The sequence below is a fragment of the Hipposideros armiger genome, unplaced genomic scaffold, assembly GCF_001890085.2.
Source record: "Hipposideros armiger isolate ML-2016 unplaced genomic scaffold, ASM189008v1 scaffold_760, whole genome shotgun sequence".
Classification (NCBI taxonomy): Eukaryota; Metazoa; Chordata; class Mammalia; order Chiroptera; family Hipposideridae; genus Hipposideros; species Hipposideros armiger.
The window spans coordinates 277,431-296,295 of NW_017732110.1; the positions used below are offsets into that span (position 1 = coordinate 277,431).

General features: G+C 41.8%; 1 protein-coding gene across 1 annotated transcript in view; it reads right to left on the minus strand.

Annotated features, from left to right (window-relative positions):
• CRYBG3 (crystallin beta-gamma domain containing 3) overlaps positions 1-16,663 on the minus strand; it is a 108,012-nt gene extending 91,349 nt beyond the window's left edge. The window contains exon 1 of the mRNA XM_019628218.1: positions 16,340-16,663. Within this exon, the coding sequence (XP_019483763.1) occupies positions 16,340-16,488 (149 nt within the window). The 5' untranslated portion in view covers positions 16,489-16,663. The remainder of the gene's footprint in view (positions 1-16,339) is intronic.
• Between the last annotated feature and the right edge of the window lie 2,202 nt (positions 16,664-18,865).

The window sequence follows — 18,865 nt, forward strand, 5'->3', positions numbered from 1 at the left end:
TTGTTTTAATCTAAGGCTGGAGCACAGGAACTTGTGACAGGCAGAGGTAATCCCGCTAGAGATGAGAACGCGACGAGAGGTCAGTGGGTGCCAGACTATGGAGAACCTGCCTGGCTGGTTACAGAATGTGATCTTTGTCCTACTGGCACTTGGCAGGGGACAAGCATAAAGCAGGATGACAGAGGGGAAAACATACAGAATCATGGGGATTCATGGTGAGAGAGGCAATGGAAAGGGGGTGGCAACAGCTCAGATTAGGAAAAGGCCACCCAAAGGAATTGGGATGGAAAGAGAGGACAGGATTTATGCTACTTAGATTTTCCATTCATAAAATCTAATTCAATTATGCAGAGTATCCAAGGAACCAATGGTAGTGATCAAAAGACAAAAAAAAACAAAAAAAAAACAAAGATCATGAACACCTAAAAATATAACTGATTAAAATTTCATTAACTCTCAGGCTCTATGCAGGAATAGAGGGACCAACAAGATACAGCCATGCTCTTAAGCCTTTTAAATGTCAACAAGAAAAGCAAGCATGTAAACAAAATAAATATATGATCTGTATGTGTAGCACATGGAAATTATACAGGAAAAACCTGGGACCAAAGTAGAAAATATTGCACAATACATATGCAGACCTTATTTTATGCATAGCTATAAAATAAGAATGTCTCAAATAGCTGTTACTTTTAAAGTGAATAGCTTACCTCTTTGTACCTATTTTACTAGCCTAATCTTTTGCCATTTTACTAGCCTAATCTTTTGCCACAAAGTTTACAATTCATTTTTTTTATAATTAAATGTCAATTGATACTGTCCTACTTAACTTCAAATCAAAGGGGCTGGCAAAATACATGTAAACAGAGCATGTTATAAGGATTTGGGGTATAATCAAGAATAATATTAAACTTGATTTTATAAGTGTATTCTCTAGCTACAATCTATTTTGAATGACCTACCTAAAATCTACCTATAAGCATTTAATTTTAGTCTTCTACTTCCTGTTTCAAGATTCTTGAAATTCTACTTATCTAGAGTATTGACAGGGCTTTCTATAAACTTACTGCCTGAGTGAGATTGTAAACGAAAATGGTAAAAGTTTCTTTTCCAATACAAGAGCTCTGCAGAAAAGGCAGCTCTGGATCCATAGGATTAAGGCAGTATTTTCAAGTAGCTGTAATTACTTCCATACTACGAACACACACCAAATGCCAGAAAAACATTGTTATAAGTTAGCACATAGCTATTTCGTATTGAGCAAACAATTGAAGAATTTAAGGCAGAAATCACCAAAAGAAGTAATAGCTGACACGTCATAAAACTTTCTGAAATGTATAGCCTATATTTAAGTTTTATGAATCTTATTGCTAAACAAAAATTTCAAAATACATGGCGTTTTAAAGCAAACAACACATTTAAAATTTTTGGTTTGGCTATAAAAAAATCACTGCTTCAATTAAAGCATTCCCACTTTTCTTTTCTAGATTACTAGAGTCCCTTCTAAATTGGTCTCTGGCATCTTCCAGATTGTTCTGCTTCAACCCATTCTTCCTGGTCAGAGTAATTGTTAATCTGATCATGACATTCTCCTATTCTAAAAATCCTTCCGCAATTCCCCATCAATTGATGAATGAAATGAAGAGTCCTTAGCATTGATATAGAAAAGTTATTCAAGACCTGGCCCCAGATACACCTGTCTCATAAAACCACTTTCCATTCTTAGAACAGGCCATGTTCACACGCCAGCAAGCCCGTCTTCTCCTGCCTGCTACATCCTTCCCCACCCTGTCCAGCTCTTAGTCCTACACAATTTAGTTGTGCCTTAACCTGTACTTGTGTGTGTCCCCTCTGTACCCAGTGGTACCCCGCATACATTTTTGCTCTTTAACACAATGGCTGCTTGTCCGTTTTTCTAACTAGAATGTGAACCCATTAAATTCAGAGACTGTATCTTTCTCTCTGCATCCCAGAGCCCAGGATTATTCCTGGCACTATGAAGGCACTCAAATATCATTTGTTCAAGGAATAAAAATATAATCGGTATCAAACAGGTTCTCCATTTGTGCCTGCTTACCTAAATCAGAAAACACTGTTCCATTGGGAACAGTGTAATAACACACAATCCTCTTTTCTTCTTAATGAAGTAATATACTCGCATACACGTATATATACAGAGAGTGTCAAAAAAATGTGTACACATTTTAAGAAAAGAAAAAATTGTATTGAAATTACATTGATGGTGATCACTTTGAGCAGCTCTTGTAATTGCAGGAGTCAAACGTGACTTGTATTCATCTTTTGTTATCGACATATATTGAGTATTATAATTTTAATGTCATTTTTTCCTTTCTTCAAATGTGTACACATTTTTTTGGCACCCTCTATGTGTGTATATATGTGTGTGTATATGTGTGTGTACACATGTGTATGTGTGTACGTGTGTATACACACACACACACACACACACAGAGGAGGTCTGACAATTAAGTTCGCGAACTTGTTACAACTATGTTGCTAACCTTTTTTGATATCAGAGAGATTATTCATTATTAATTTGTGCCAACTGGACAAACAGTTAACCAAGTTTACTATTTTGAAGTGCTGAAAAGGCTGCGTGAAAAAGTTAGACAACCTGAACTTTTCGCCAACCATTCATGGCTCTTGCATCACAATGCACCAGCTCACATGGCACAGTCTGTGAGGGAGTTTTCAGCCATTAAACAAATCACTGTATTGGAACACCCTCCCTACTCACCTGATCTGGCCCCCAATGACTTCTTTCTTTACCCAAAGATAAAGGAAATATTGAAAGAAAGACATTTTGATGACATTCAGGACATCAAGGATAATACGATAACAGCTCTCATGGCCATTCCAGAAAAAGAGTTCCAAAACTGCTTTGTAGGGTGGACTAGGCGCTGACATTGGTGCATAGCTTCCCCAGGGGAGTACTTTGAAGGTGACTGTAGTTATATTCAGCAGTGAGGTATGTAGCACTTTTTCTAAGATAGGTTCGCAAACTTAACCATCTAACCTCGTGTGTGTGTGTGTGTGTGTGTGTACTGTGTATGTGTATATATAGTGTGCGTGTGTGTATTGTGTGTGTGTGTATAGTGTGCGTGTGTGTATTCTGTGTGTATATATAGTGTGCGTGTGTATGTGTATCTGTGTGTACATATAACATATATATGTGTGTGTGTGTGTATATATACATATATATATTATATATATATGTATGTATATTAACAATGTACCATCCACTCTCATTCTGCATCATCTTTGCCTAAAGGTATAAGGACCAAGTGGGGCTGGGGGCAGAAAATTACTCAACAGGAACAAGGTCATTTTCAGTTGATGTAAAAATGCAACACCAAAAAATTAGGAGAGAGTAGATACAGATACTCAAAACGTTGCACTCTCAGATGTCTGCCTAGCAAAGAAAAAAAAATTAACAAAAGAGACTCAAAAGGTTTGGGGTGTTGCTCTCAGACTCTTAAAAATACGAGGGAAAGAGAAACATGTTCAAGTTCACATAATCTCAAACCATGTGAAAGATGACAAGCTGTTCCTATTGTTCTCACAGTTTTACCCCCTTTGGGACCTGGGAATATTTCAATAGCAGTATTTTTAGAAAGTGCACATTTTGCTCATGGCAGGACTAGGACTCATAACCACCCGTAGGCACAAATAAGACTACCTTGCATTTCTAAGCAGCCTTATCTTCTTTAGCTAACAGGACTTTGGAAATTAATCTTTCAAAAGAGCCCAGACAGATATCAAGGTCAAAGTAACACACACCCTCCTCCGTTTTGAAGCACCCTTATTTACACCATAACTGAAAACCAGGAATCCAGCCTATAGCTATTAAGTATCTACTTAAACCAGACATAAAATAAAACCAACTCTGGGATATGAAAAATAGGGGCACATTACCATTCTAGAGTTCAAATTATTTATATAGAAGACAGCCCCATCCTGTCACTTAAGATATACTGTCAGGTTTTTTATTGAATTCTAGCAAGATTCCATAATCCACAGCAGGTAAGCAGCAGAAAAACGGCACATGTACGCTCTCACGCAGTGACCAGGCAGGTGCTGCGCATGTGGTGCTAGGGGTGGAACAGTGAACGGACCAGACAAAATCCTCACCCTGACTCTCAGAACCCCTATCTAGATGCACCACAATTCCCGGGCAGCTGTGTTTCTAAAACAGATTTTTGGGCCTGTCTCAGTTAGAATGAGGCCCAGGAATGTACATTTTCAACAGCCGCCTCCCGCTTCCCGGGACGCTCTGATGCAGGGGGCTCTCTGACCAGTCTTGATAAACTAGTCAAAGAGCCTCTCTATATTCAGCTGAAACCAACAACTTTGAGGTGTACAGGAAGAGAAGGGCCTGGTTGTAAGGACCTCCGTTTAATATTATTAAATGTGTTAACTGTTGATAACTTAAAGGTAGATACACCATATTTTCCGATGTATAAGATGCTCCCATGTATAAGACGCACCTTAATTTGGGGGCCCAAAATTTGAAAAAAACGTATTATATAAAGTTACTGAACTCAAGTTTTATTCATCATAAAATTCATACAACTCCTCATCACTTGCAGGAAATGCAAGTAAAAAACTCTACAACCACTGTATAAGACGCACCCAGTTTTTAGACCCCAATTTTTTCAAACAAGGGTGCGTCTTATCCATGGGGAAATACGGTAATTTAGAAAACTCACTCCTGTGCAACCTTACCCATCTTCCAACACCCAGCAGAGCTCCTGGCCCCAGCAAAGAGCTGTGGCCCCAACAAACACGCTGAGTATCACAAACACAGAGTGGGACCAACAAGAAAAAAAATCCTTCTTTCAGTTCATACCACAGACTGAAGCACAGGGATGCTGTAAGGTTCCTCCCAAGGTCAGTTCCTCATGTGGTTATAATGCAACTTCCTACAGGGTCAAGGGAGAGACACGCGGGGACAGTCACACACTGTACTCAGAGGACAAGGTGAGGTACAGTGAGGGAGAGTAAAGGTCCTCCCACCTCCCTCTCCTGGAACACATGACTGTGACGGCATCAGAAAAATCTGGAAACGTTCAAGAACGCAATACAGCTTCCATGGTTGCCTTCCAGACATTTGCCCACTTCTCTGAGGATGCGGGCGTCTATGATTTCTTCCCATTTCCAGAAAGGAGGCAAGTTTGGGGGCTGATGACATCACTGGCAGTGACTCTGGGCATCCCTAAACAAGGTCACGTAACAGATGGTGGTCCCTGACTTGGGAATGCCCTGACATCTAAACACTCCCCTATCCCACCCCCAAGCCCACTGTCCACAGGGAACTTCCACCATTGCTAGGGTCCTCTGCTGAGGATTTCCCTTCTCTCCTTCCTCTCCAACCCACTCAGCCTGATGCTGCCCCAAATTACCTTCCCACTCTCAACGTTCACTTCCGCTGTACAGGTGTGGTCTGCAGTAGAGGAAATGGCAATACTGTTGGAGGCAGAGCGAGTCTCTCCATCACGTTCTCCTCCCCCACTAACACGAAACAACTCTGCGGGTTCGAGGGTGCGGTCCATCAAGCAGCATCTCTATGGCAACTTCATCCATCAGGCCTCCCTTCCTGGCACGTTGCCCCTCACCTCAGAGCCCACCTGACACAACTCCTATGATGAAACCCTAGAAGCAGCCAGTCTCTGGCCTTCCCTCGAGATGTGTTCAAATCTTACATCATTCCTCCAGGTATGACTTTACCTTGAAGGAGTAAATGAAAACATAACATGGAACAAGAAGGGGTCTTTTACCCACCCACTCCCTTGCTCACTGTCATTACTCGCAAAACGCTTTGCAAAAGCTCAAAATAGACATGTGTCTGTCTTAGGGATGGCACCTTAAGGACAAAATGCACCTTTCTGGATATGATTTTTCAAATATGTAAATTGAAAAAAATCTCTGCCAGATCTAAAATCCCATGGGATCCTCCAATAGCAAGGTGAGTGGAAAAAGAAAAAGGTAGACTAATATTGAGGCTTTTGTGGTAAAGGAAGAGAGAGACTATGACCAAGAAACCAACTCCGAGTCAAAGTTAATCCCAGGGTATTATAACAGAGACAGAAAGAAACTTCTACGGTCCCTTATTTTAAAGCTACCGAGGCCACCAATGGGCCTGTTCTCTATTCCCCTCGGCTCCAGCTTCTCAGCCCTCAGTTAGGTGCCTAAATACAGTGTGGGCTTGCCCCCCCCCCCCGCCATGCCTGGGGACCATCTACACTACTTCCGGGATTTCCTTCTTAGGAACACAGCTTCACACGATGAGCCCAGCGTTCTCTTTGTTCAATACCACACTGCAGGCACATTATGGATTAAACTGACTTTTCTGCACTGGCCTGGAGCTCCTCCAGCCATCTCCAACCCCACTTCTATGGGGAGAAAGACAGAGCTCCACACGAATGACTTACAAACAACAATCTGGAAAACTGTCCATTCAGAAATGGTGACAGCCAGCAGTACAGTGCTACTTGTATTTTTTTTTAATGACCATTAACAGAATATAACACAGGTGGTTATGGCACTGTTTCTGGGCTTCAAATTAAAAGGTAACTAAAAGATGCAATCAAACAGCATGTATTTTAGCTCAAACATCTGCCAGTGGAATTTCAGAGCTCTTTGGAGAAAAATCAGAAGAGGGAGGAAAGATAACAGACATGATTATGAAACTCTATTGCTTTGCAATCTTAGACTCTTCTGATGCCCTTTCCCCTGTAATATCAGCACCTGTCCTATAATTTAGGTGTCTTCCTTGAGGCTAATTTACTTCTGGTCCCCTCATCTCACGCTCCCAAATCAAGACCCATAATTACAGTTCAATCACAGGCTCCCGAGGGAGCGTCTCGGTATGTGTGACGTGTACCTGAGCTGTCCACCTACACGTGGCATTAGTAAATGCTCGACAGCCCCAAAGCTCTCCGCCGCATACCCTTTAGGTTCTGAACATTTGTGACCCACCTCACAAGAATCAATACCCTGAGTCTCTTGCCATAGCACGAGTTCAAACAGTATTCCAGCTGCCTTCTAAAATGGGTCACTCATTCATGTGCCATTCCACAAACTGTCCTGAGGGAGGGGCACTGGAGATCCAAGGACAGGTGAGACTGTGCCTGCCCGGAGCTCCCAGAGCCTGACAAAGGATGACCTCACCTCCAACCTCTTGCTCAAATCCTTTCTCCTCTGTAAATTCTTCCAGGCACTGATAAAGCCATAATCTATGTGAAAATATTTAAACGCGTGCATGTGTGTGTGCGCGCACACACACACACATACACACACACACGCACGCACACGCACTCCCAAGTGATACTTTCAAGAAGGAACTATCTCAACTCCTCACCATGGCCTAAGTCTTCCAGCCCCTGGCTCCCTTCCCCATGTCATGGACACCAGCTCTCCCTTCCAGTCTCTTGTCTCTGTCCCCTCTGGCATCTGATCATGACCTTGGAACTGGCTATTCCCTCTACCTGCAAAGTTCTTTCCTCAGTTCACATCCCTCTCCCACACATCATCCAGGTCTTGGCTCAGATGTGACCGAGTAGAGAGGCCTTCCACGCCCCTCCTGTCTACACTTCACTCCCAACTCGCCACTTCCATCCCATCCCATTCCCTCACCAGCCTTTATTTTACTTCAAAGCACACTACATATTAATTTATATAACTTGCCTATTTTGTGCCCTCTTCCATCAAAATACAAACCCTACATAAGCACAGACACATTTAGCTATTCAAACTAGACTGTAAAAAGTGATGACATATCTAAGATTTCTTAAAGGATTAGATTATTTTTCCCATTTGTATAAATACATATACTATGGCAGAATGTTAAAGCATCCATGTTAAATAGAAAAAAGATTTTTTTCTAAAAGTGTCAAAATCCTAAAAGAGACCTTTAACTTTCTGTAAAAATGTGTATACACAGAAACATACACATAGGAAATGATCTAGAAGAATACCTCTCTCTGAGAGGGCAGGGTTATGAGTTGTGCTTTTTATCTTTCTGATTTTCTTATAATGTCATACCTGTTTCACATTACCTTTAAAAAGACAAAAAAAAATTACAAAGTATTGTATTTGAATTTAAAAAACAAATAACAAATTCATGGGAAAATGCAAGTAATAAATTTAAAGCAGACAAACAACAAAATACGAATATTATATATAATGAAAATTTCTTTGTATAACGTATATAACATTGACAAATAAGATCCTTATCTGCCCACCTAGAGCAATGAAACAGTCAAAAGTGCTAAGTACACATTTTCAGTTTTGATTAATGCAGCACGATGCCAACCCTCCAGCCAGGGGGCGGCTCCTTGGTGCTTGGACAACAAATGACCGAGAGTTTACACCTTACCTAACCTATTCCCAGTTATCAAAATGTAAAATTTGAAATATTTCATTACTTTTCATAAGAAGCATAACAGTTATAAAAAATACCATCTGCCACTAAGGGAGTAAGTATCCATGTTTTGTATAAATTTCAATACAAAGAATAAAGCAGGCATTTCTAACATATTTGGTAGAAATCACATGAAACTAGTATTTGTGAGGGCACTCACATACCACTTTCATGTCAGTTCTGGCACAGCCATTCTTATTGTTTTACTGGTCATAAAGAACATATAAAAGATATGCTCTTTAAAAGCATGTTACACTAATGAAACCAAAACAGTATTTTACATAAATCTAAAAATTCACTTTTTACTTAATTCCAAAATCATAACAATTATTTTGGCTGGATGTGTAAAGGGGAGTGGGAATAGGTGTAAAATAGCTAGGTTCTCATCCACTATAACCAGAAGTCAATATAAATTGTCTAAAGTTTATATATCAAGAAAAAATAGTTAAAGCATTAGCCACACGTATAGAAACACAAGAAACCATTTAAATGAGATTAAAACAGCTTCCTCTAAGAAGAGAGTCAGAAGAATGGGCCCACACCTGTTAAATGCCCCACAGTCCCCTGCGTGTCACCTTGGTACTTACTTTAAGAAGGGAAGAAAGATTTGTGTGATATCTGCCTTCCCCACAGAACTGCACGAGCACTTGGGGCCGAAGACCTCGCTGCCTTGTGTTCACTGCTCTGCACAGTGCCTGGCACGAATGGTCCTAAGTGAATTCTTGGTAAACATTGGTGAGGTTTTCAAATCAAATGATCAAAATGATAGGATCACATAGAAGAACTAACCAATGCATTTTCATGTGATTTTTCCAGTAAAATCAATCTCTTCCTGACCTATAAGGCACATTTATTTTTGTACGCTATGGAGTTTTGGCTGGGATGCTAAAGCTGAAGAGACCTTAAGAGATGAGGGCCCCCTCCCTCGCTTTACAACCAAAGATTCTGAGAGGGCTACTGACCTGCCCAAAGTCAGAATGCTACTCAAAGGGGGTAATCTCACAAAAATGAGTTGGTATTTTTGAGGCTCTGTTAACTCCACCCAATTTCACATTACAAATTAATAATACATAAGCCTAACTCATGCTTGTAGAAAGTGTCAAAATATCAAATTATTCTGCATTATAAAAATGACTTCCATGTATTTATAGCCTTAATCATAACTTTTTTCACTTGAACAAGTTAATGGAGTTTGCTCTTCCTTTGGAGAATTTTTGCCAACTCAGGATCATAAATTGTCTTGCTTTTTTTCCTCTTTTATACACAAATATTCACTAGGTCTTAAACCAGTCTTTTAGTTTCTGAAATAGGTAAATTCACATAATTGTTTTAAGTATAGTAAGGTATAAAAAGTCTCTCTCATGTTCCTCCTTCCTTCACCCAGTCTTCTATCCTCACTAAATACTTAGCACACTAGTAACAGACTAATTTCATACTCCATTTTTCATATACAAATACTATACACAATGGTTTACATCTTGTCTTTTTATTCAATATATTGGGGTTTCGGAAAAGTCATGACGTATTTTTCTATGTTTTTTGTTGCAAAAATGTGTCGTGACTTTTGACAACCCAATATTTTGGAGGTATATCCTTATCAGTACATAAAAAGCTTTCTCATTCTTTTTGACAGCTCCATAATATTCCATTACATGGATGTACCATAATTTACCTATTAGTCCACTATCACTGGGATGCAACTTTGTTTATTTTTTTTTCATCTTTTGCTTATTAAAACAATATTGCAATGACTCAACTTGTATAGGCAACTCTGGGCCTGTTTGCAAATTGTGGGTCTGCTGGAATTCCTAGAGGGGAACTGCTGAGTCAGAGTATGTGAACAGAGTATAATGTTGACAGAACTTGTCAAGTTTCCCTACAAAGCAGAGTTATAAATTTACACTCGCACCAGTAGTGGGAGAGAGTCCAGGTTTCCCCCACATCGAGCTCCTTTTGCTTATCAAATAGGTGAAATATGTTATCTTACTATAGTTTCAATTTGTATCTTTTCTGAAGGAGATTGACCCTTTTTGTGTGTTTAAATATAAAATTATAAATTATATATATACACATTTTATTTTCCTCTTTCTCAACTGCCAGGACTATAAATTCTTTACTGTACAGAGCACGGGCCCAGGCCATTTGGGCAGACATCCAGCTGCAGGCCACTGTCTCTTAATTCCACTCAAAAGCATTTTCTAAGCCAGCTTCTTTTATGGGTCTTCCCAAGTGAAGCCGAGGAAGCTGCCACATAAAGCTGTGGCCTTTGAATTCAGGAAGGCGACGATGACTCCTGACTCTACCACAGATGCTGTGAGGCTTCTGATTAGCTGCTGGACTTCTCCAAGACTTAAATTACACACCTGTAAAATGGTACCTGTAAAATGGAGTCAAGATACCTCTCATCAGGCTGCTCTGAGGATTAAGTGAGTATACATATTTAAAGCCTCAACACAGGGCTTGGGTCTGATTAAGGCTTCAATAAAGGGTGGTTTAGCTTTGTCATCCCTAATCTGTTAGGCAAAAAACAAAACAAAACAAAAAACCACTTTACTAAGCAAACAGTTGTTTGACTGCTTTGGGATACTTCCAATTAAATACCCCCGGGGTTAAACATCAGTTGGCCATTCACCACGGCCAACGGAACACTAAGAATGAGTTATTTCTGGTCACAAAACTTCAATTTGTTTCTCCATCCACATCAAGTTAGTCTGTGTATGGATCTCCACATGGAATTTGATTCCTGAGAGGATGCGCTTTTCTGCCTGCAGGATCTAGGAGGAAAAGCACTTCCATTCCCCCTGCTGGCACAGTCGCTACCACTTCTCCCCATGGTGCCCCATGGCGAAGGATGCAAATGAAACTGTGCTCTGAGGGAAGGTAATAATGTGAGAAGATATCTTCAAAGCCCAATTCGAGTTCCCACACAATATTTGACAGCCATGAAACAGTACATGTGTTCTGAACCAACAAATCACACACACCAAAAACATGTTTGGCTTATAATGAGCTCACTGGGAGCGTAGAGATGTACATATTTATCTCATCCATTAATTTATGACCTCTTTGAGGTCAGTTTTGTTCATTCATTCATCTTTGTATCTCCACTGCTTAGCACCATACTTGACACATAGGAGCCACTCAAAACAATGGACTGAAAAGACTCAAAATCAGTATGACTTCTTGAACTTTTATTTCATGCTGATCCTCTTTTCAGGAGATAGCCTGGATTATTTTCCTGAGTTTAAATTTACATCAACCTATGTCTGCTTGCTACCACAGCTGTACTAGCATTTCTGGTGTATCTGGGCTTCTGCGTATTTCATCAGAACTCTGGTTGGGAAATAAAATATTGTATCTTGAGTGAATATTTGTTTCTTTTTAATTAAGAAAACAAAAATGTTATCACTGTTTCAATACAATTAGAAGTTCAGATGATACAAATTTATTGCAGGCCGATTTGAGGTACATGTGTAACTCTAAAACATTTAGTGTACGATTGAGTTAGTTTTCAAGGAATGACCTCAATAAGAAACAGAATCCTCAAATTAACCATCTGGCATTCATACACCCTGTTAAACCCAAAAGACAGATATTTCACTTGAAAAAAAAAAAAAAAGGAACGGTTTCAACACTGTAAAAAGTTCTATATTTCTACTCCGCTGCCAAGAGTAGGTTTTGTGCTTTCTGTTAACCTGTGAGCTCAAGACTCACAGAAAATACACTCTGAGGACTTCTCGAATTTTCCAGTCATCTTTAATTACTGCAGGTTTGAACTGCCAAAGTGGTCCTTCAACACCACACGGGTATCTCCTGTTCAACTAAACTAGCTACTAATTATTTTCTATAATGCTTTCAAATTGATGAAAATAGAATCACCATAAAAAGTCAGAGAACAAAGCTCCCTGTCCTCATATAATTGAGGCTGTGGTCAACACTGGTACTTTAACCTGAAGGCCAACAGATCTCATGCATCCAGGGCACCACGGACATTTTTATGAGAATATCTCTTATACAAGCTATTAGCATCCTGGCTTCACCCATTTAATAGTGACAAGCAATAATTCTCTCAACTTTAAATTGAGAGGCAAATACTGTCTAGAGACCTGTAAGATTCCCCCATGCTTCTAAATGCCCACTTTGAGGATGAGGGCTGTACCACCCCTGGCTGAAAACCACTAATAAGTGCTCTAATGCTCCATCAGCAGAGGTTCATTCACTCCTCATCTGAGCATGGTAAAGGGGTCGCCAAGATGAATATGACACAGTCCCTAACCTTGGGTCTAGTGACCCTGTCTTACCTTCTTTCTATCAATAACACTACATTGGAACGCTCAAAGGAACTGCCCGAAAGAAGATATCTGAAATAGGCCACATTGCCACCCATTCTGGAACAAAGTAATGAAAGATCCAACTGACTTACGCATTCAGGTGTGTTTTGAAGAAGCATAGTTCAGAAGGGTGGTGGACAGGAGAGTGTAAGAAAAACCTAAGTCCAACTGTTTCTCCTTAACCTTATTTCTCTCGTTGTTTGGGGTAAATAATTCTTGACTGTAGTTGGTATCATTCTCCCTCCAGAACACCTGGGTGGAGGTGTTTTGGGTTATCCCAATGACTGGAGGATATGACTGGAGGATACTAGTGGGCGGGGCCACAGATGCCAAATATCCAGTCAAGGACAGGTGAGTCCAGTTCAAGAAAGACTGTTGCACCCAAGACATCGACAGTGTCCACCACTAAGACCTCTCCTGCCCTCAGTTTCCTCAATTGTCAGAATAGTGGCAAGCATACTCAGCTTCCAGGCTGAGGGTGAGGTTTAATGACATGCTACAAGGGAAAGCACCAGCCCAGGGCTAAGTGCACAGTCAACTGTTGATAAATGCTGTTCTCACCTTCCTATCCCCCTCCTGAGTTACAAACGTACTGAGCTCACTTTAAACAGGTCCATCATGGGTGGTACAGCAAAGAAACAAAGCCAAGCAATCGTTTCCTTAAAGCAGAGAAAATTAGAAGCCAGGTATCCTCCAAATGTCACATTTTAGTAGTATCTGTTTAATGGGCTTTTGCAAAAATTCTTTAAACTTCAAATCAAGAGCCAAACACTGTGTAGAGACCTTTACCGTCCAGCTTCAATCCAACTTTCTTACTGTGTCTGTCATTCTGTCCCATCAATGTATATAGCCCCTAACAGGTCATAACCTCCTGCAAGTCTTTGCTCAGCCTGGAAGACTTGTTTTCAATTTCTATGGGTTGTCGGAAAAGTCATGACGCATTTTTGCAATGAAAAACATGGAAAAAATACGGCATGACTTTTCCGACAACCCAATTAAGTTCTAAGTTCTAAGTTCCTAGCTAAGTTCTCTGCCTATAGAAACACCACTCATGCTTTCAAGACCCAGTAAAAAGCACCTCAACCGTGAAGCCTTCCCAGCTCTTCCCTATCACTTCTAATGAGTCCATCCCTTGTGTGCCATAAACGGGGTTAAACATTATAGCAGGGATTCTCAAACTGGGAACCACAGAACTCAAGCGTTCTCAAGTTTCCTATGCAAAACTTCAATTGCAGTTTTCATTTCTATATACTCTAAAATAAATTAATATAAGCACTTCCTGGATCTAGCCATACCCAAGATACAAGCAATTCGAGTGCCCACACCTGAATTGGCATATACAACAGCGTTGATGTCAATAGGCTTCTTTAATTGCTGAAGGTTTATGAGAACAGAAGAGCAGCCAACTCAATACACAAATGATGTGTCCACAGCAAATGAAGCCCAATAACTTAGAGCACACCATGAAAGCTTTACATCCCTACCACTCCAAGCACTGCATGTCTGCTGAACGGGGTCCTCTGTATCCAAACTCACCGTATGGAAGGTAAACCGGGCTCCCATTAAAACTAAAAATTTTTCACTGCCTCTAAGACAAACAGCCAAAATACCCTGGCATTTTGAAATAAGATCACAGTGACAAATCACAATTGTTTCCAATCTTGTTAACACCAGGGTGTTGTGTTACTAGGACATTTGGTACCACTAAGTGTTTCCATTTGTTTCATTAAACTTTCAATAAAGGCTTTGTTTGTGTTTATATCCTTGAAAAGAAGGATTTAAGCTCATTTAAAAGGTAAAACACCCACACAAAGGGATTATCTGCTATTCCCTTAACATCTGGTAAGTTCTAAAACAGATGAAGAAAAACAAGTGTTCATATAAGCACAATTAAAATTTTCATTGTCAAAAGCCATAGTTTGTGCCTGTCTGGAGATAATGAGAATAGAGAAATGGTAAGTAGGCAAGAGACTAATTGGAAGAATGGGTAACTCCTGAAGGAGAGAGATTAGATTTGATAAGTGCCTAAAAAAGCCAAAATAGTGCTGGATGGCAGGCAAGGTTTCAGGACCATCCTGATATGGACCTGAAATTGGCCTACCTATTCCTTTCTAACACAGACTCACGTTTCCAACTTCTGCTGTCTACTCGGGATTTCTTTTCAACACCTCTTCCATATTATCCAAGATTGTCAGTGCTGTTACACAAACGGCAGGCACCATGGTACAGGCTGTCTGCCCACACTAGCAGATCTGACATTCTGGTTGAGCCCTATCAGACTTCAAAACTATTTTTAACCACTGTGTAACTTTGAATTTTAAATTCTCCATTAATAGGGCAGTAAGAGCTGAAAACATCCCAGGAGAAGTTGATCAATTTAGTAGGAGCTTTTTGGAAAGACATGGGATTTTATTAACAGATGGCCATAATGCAAATGTTTACAAGCTGGGAAACTGAGGAACACTGCAGACTAGAATCAAAACACAAAACCTGAATACTAATGGCACCAACTCAACTTAGTCACAGTTACAGTTCTGTTTCCTATCCAGTTTTCTTTGAAGCCCTCCAGGAAGTCTTTAAAATCTGAAGTAAACATAGCTTTCTGGAGCCCGTGCTTCTAATCACACGGGCTACATACTCTTCTAGTGCAATTTGGGGGAGAAGGGAGTTTAAGTCTCTCTTTTCACCAAAAAGTTTAAAACGAGAAGTTGTATTTATTTAAACTCCTCTTCATCCTTCAAGGACGGATAAAAAAGACTCAAGAACGGGCTTTTTAATGAGACACGTCTAAATAAAACATCGATTTTACAGGCGGTGGAGGAAGGAGAAAAGATTACAGAGAAGGGGCACGTTTTTCATCACTGAAACCAAGACAACTCGAGTCCTGGTTTCTGGGATCTGTTTGGGAACCTGAAAGAGATGTTTCCGAAGAGAGATGGGAAAGAAAAGAAGGGCGGCATTATTTAAACTTCCAGGCAATTGTAAGTAAAACTAGCGAGGTTTTTATATTTTAATGAAGTCTTGGCAACTCAATATCCCAATTTTTTTTATAAAATCATGTTTAAGGAAATTTAAGTCAGACGGCAAAATACCAGCTGAAGATGTGGCGCTCCAAAGCGTCACCTTTCCCACGCCGGGGGTGTTCCGATCGCGCCCTCTTTGCCCCGGCCCCGCTCACAAGTGTTTCCCATTAAGGCGACAGGACGCCGGGGGACTCGCTTTTGCCCCAGAACTTGGCGAGCGGACGCGAGCGTGGAACGGGATCCGCACCCGCACCGGGAGGGGAGGCGGAAAGGACGCGCGCGGGCAGCGCGGGACCCAGGGGGGCGCACCCGGCCGCGAACCACCAACTTCACACACACTTCACCAGCCCAGGAGAGGGGAGCGATCGGCCCGGGAACTGGGGAGGAGGAGGAAACTTGAGCAATGGAGGAAGGAGAACAGAAAGTGGAGAGCCAAGTGCAGCCTGGCACGAGGGCGGCCGGCAGCGGGCTGTCGGTCGGGCCAGGAGCCCCAATCCCGTGCGTCCGCGCAGGGTCCCCCCGACGTCCCCAGCGGCTCCCACCTGGCAGCGCCCCGGCCCGGAGCGGGCGGCTGACTCGTCCCCGGCCTCTCCTCGTCTTCCTCTTCCTTGTCCCGGGAAGGGCTTCGAGGAGCGAAGAACCGGGAGAAGCTGTGCCAGGGGGCGCCGCCTCTCCTCCGGCCGCCGGACATCGCCACGGCGAGGCTGTCGGTCCGGGGCCGTCTGCTGGGAGCGCGCAAGGCGGTGTCCTGCGTCCGGAGTCCGGCCCGGGCGGGACCGACTCGGCGCGAGCCGCCGGCGTGGCTCAGTCCATCCCGGGCGAGAGAGGCGCGGGCACGACGAGCTACCGGCGAGGCTGTTCCTACTGCTGCGCGGCGGCACCTCCTCCCGCCCCCGTCGCCCCGCCCCAGGGAGGAGCCAGAAGCCGCGGCCCCGCCCTCGCCGCCGTCCGCGGGGCTGGCTGGGTCGCGGCCTGAGGCTCGGAGCCGGGAAAGCGTCACACGCGACCTGGCTGAGGGCTTCGCGCCCAAACGAGTTGAGGCTGCAGCCTACTTAGGTTTGTGCTCAGTTTTTACTTTCTATTACTGGTTTGTTTTCGGTCGCCCAGTCAGTGCACGGAAAAAGTTTTCAGACTTTTGAAAGAGGTTAATGAACTCAAGTTTGTGCAAGCACCTGGTAAACAGAGTGGCTTGGGCTGCCTTGCAGCTAACAACTATTCAAAAACAATTTCAACCGGGGCTGCAAAACAGGAGAGCATCCCAGGGCCGAGCCTCAGAAGTGAAGGATGTGCCTGTTTAGATAGGTCTGTCAACAACTCTTTTCTTGTTTGGCCGGCTTACGTGTGGAGGAATTTTTCCTAACCCAGATGTGCTTTAAATTTCTCATACTCCATGTTACATGCTACTCCGCGAATCCTCTTGGGAAAATGACATGGTGAAAGACAAGTATGATTCAAACTTGTAAGCGTTGAAACAATACGGTAGTATGGGTTTTGTTGCTGTTGTTTATTAGTTTTTATTTAAAATTTTTATATATTAGCTGTGCATAACGTAAACAAGTTGATGAGTTTGGAGATAAATGTACACCTGTGAAACCGTCATCATAATCTAAGCTATAAACCTATCCATCACCTCAAAGTTTCCTCCCATCTTATTATTTTGTGATAAGAATACTTCACATAAGATCTGCCCTCAGCATATTTTAAGTATACAATACAGTATTACGAGCTATAGGCACTGTGCTGTGTAGTAGAACTCCAGGACTTACTCAACTCGCATTACTGAAACTTGGTATGTTTTGACTAAAACCTCCCCTTCCCGCCTTCCCCCAGTTGTTAGGGTCTGCATCTATATATTTGCATCTATAAATTTGACTATTTTAGATGTATCAAATAAATAGCATCATGTAGTATTTGTTCTTATTTCACTAATGCAGTAGTATGGATTTGTCTTAGTTTTTTATACCCTAGTGGCTGGTACAAAACATCAGTGAGACCCATTCACCTCAGAGGTTTTGGCTTGTTTTAAAGCCAAACTACCCCTGAGAGGGTGTAGACATCAGGGAAGTGATAGGACCTGCTTGTTCACTAAAAATTGCATACAAATGAGATCCAAAATGAAATGTCCAAGGCAGTTTTCACCTGAGGAGTGAAGAAATGTACCTTAGGGTTATCCCATGCCTGGCTTTGGAATGCTGGAGGAGGAGAATGTTGTTTAAGAGCACATTGCACATCTGTAAGCCCCAGGCCATTTCAGCACCAGCTGGTGACTGTTGAGCCTCCTTGCCACCCCACAGCTGCCTCCTAGAAGCATTTCAGCCCCTACTAACTGCAGCTGAGCCCAAGCCACTCACCCTAATTTGTTCTGGCTCCATTTAACCCACCAAAGGTAAATTGGCCCAGTTTCCCTCAACTGGGTTCACCCAGACTATCCCTCATGGTTGACCACCACTTTCTCTTTTGCAAATCTTTCCTCCTTCTCTGTGAGCCTGAGAAAATAGGAAAAAGCTAGAAAAAGACAAGTTTCCATGTCTAACCATATTATTTTAGGGAAGACTCTCCATAAAAGTCCACTTACCAGAAAGCCCAGATTATCAAAGTAAAGAGAATAGGAAGCAATCTCTTCCCTCCAGCTAGAAGGCCTAGAGAATAATTTATCTCCCCAAACGACTGTTCTACCAGATGTGTCTCCCACTTGTACTGTGACCAAAGCAGGCCCTACCCCTAAGGCCTATCCAGAGGGTGCATTATTCAGGAGGTCTTTCTGGGGATAAAAGTGGGTGGGAACCAGTAAGAGTTATTACTGAATTACTGTTTTAACTAATAATAACATTTCTCTAAGAATAAGGATTTCTCTAAAAAGTAACTCTCAAGGAAAATGCTGTAAGTCATATTTCTCTAATAGCCGCCCTCCTAGCTAAGAAGCCATCAGAATCTTGATATGTAAAGTGTTTCACATAGAAATTTTCTATAGTGTTGGTGGTGATAGTACAAATAGTAAAAATCATGCGAATCTTCATCCAGCTAGAATCCCTGCTATTAATGAATAGTATGCAATAGTATAAGACAAC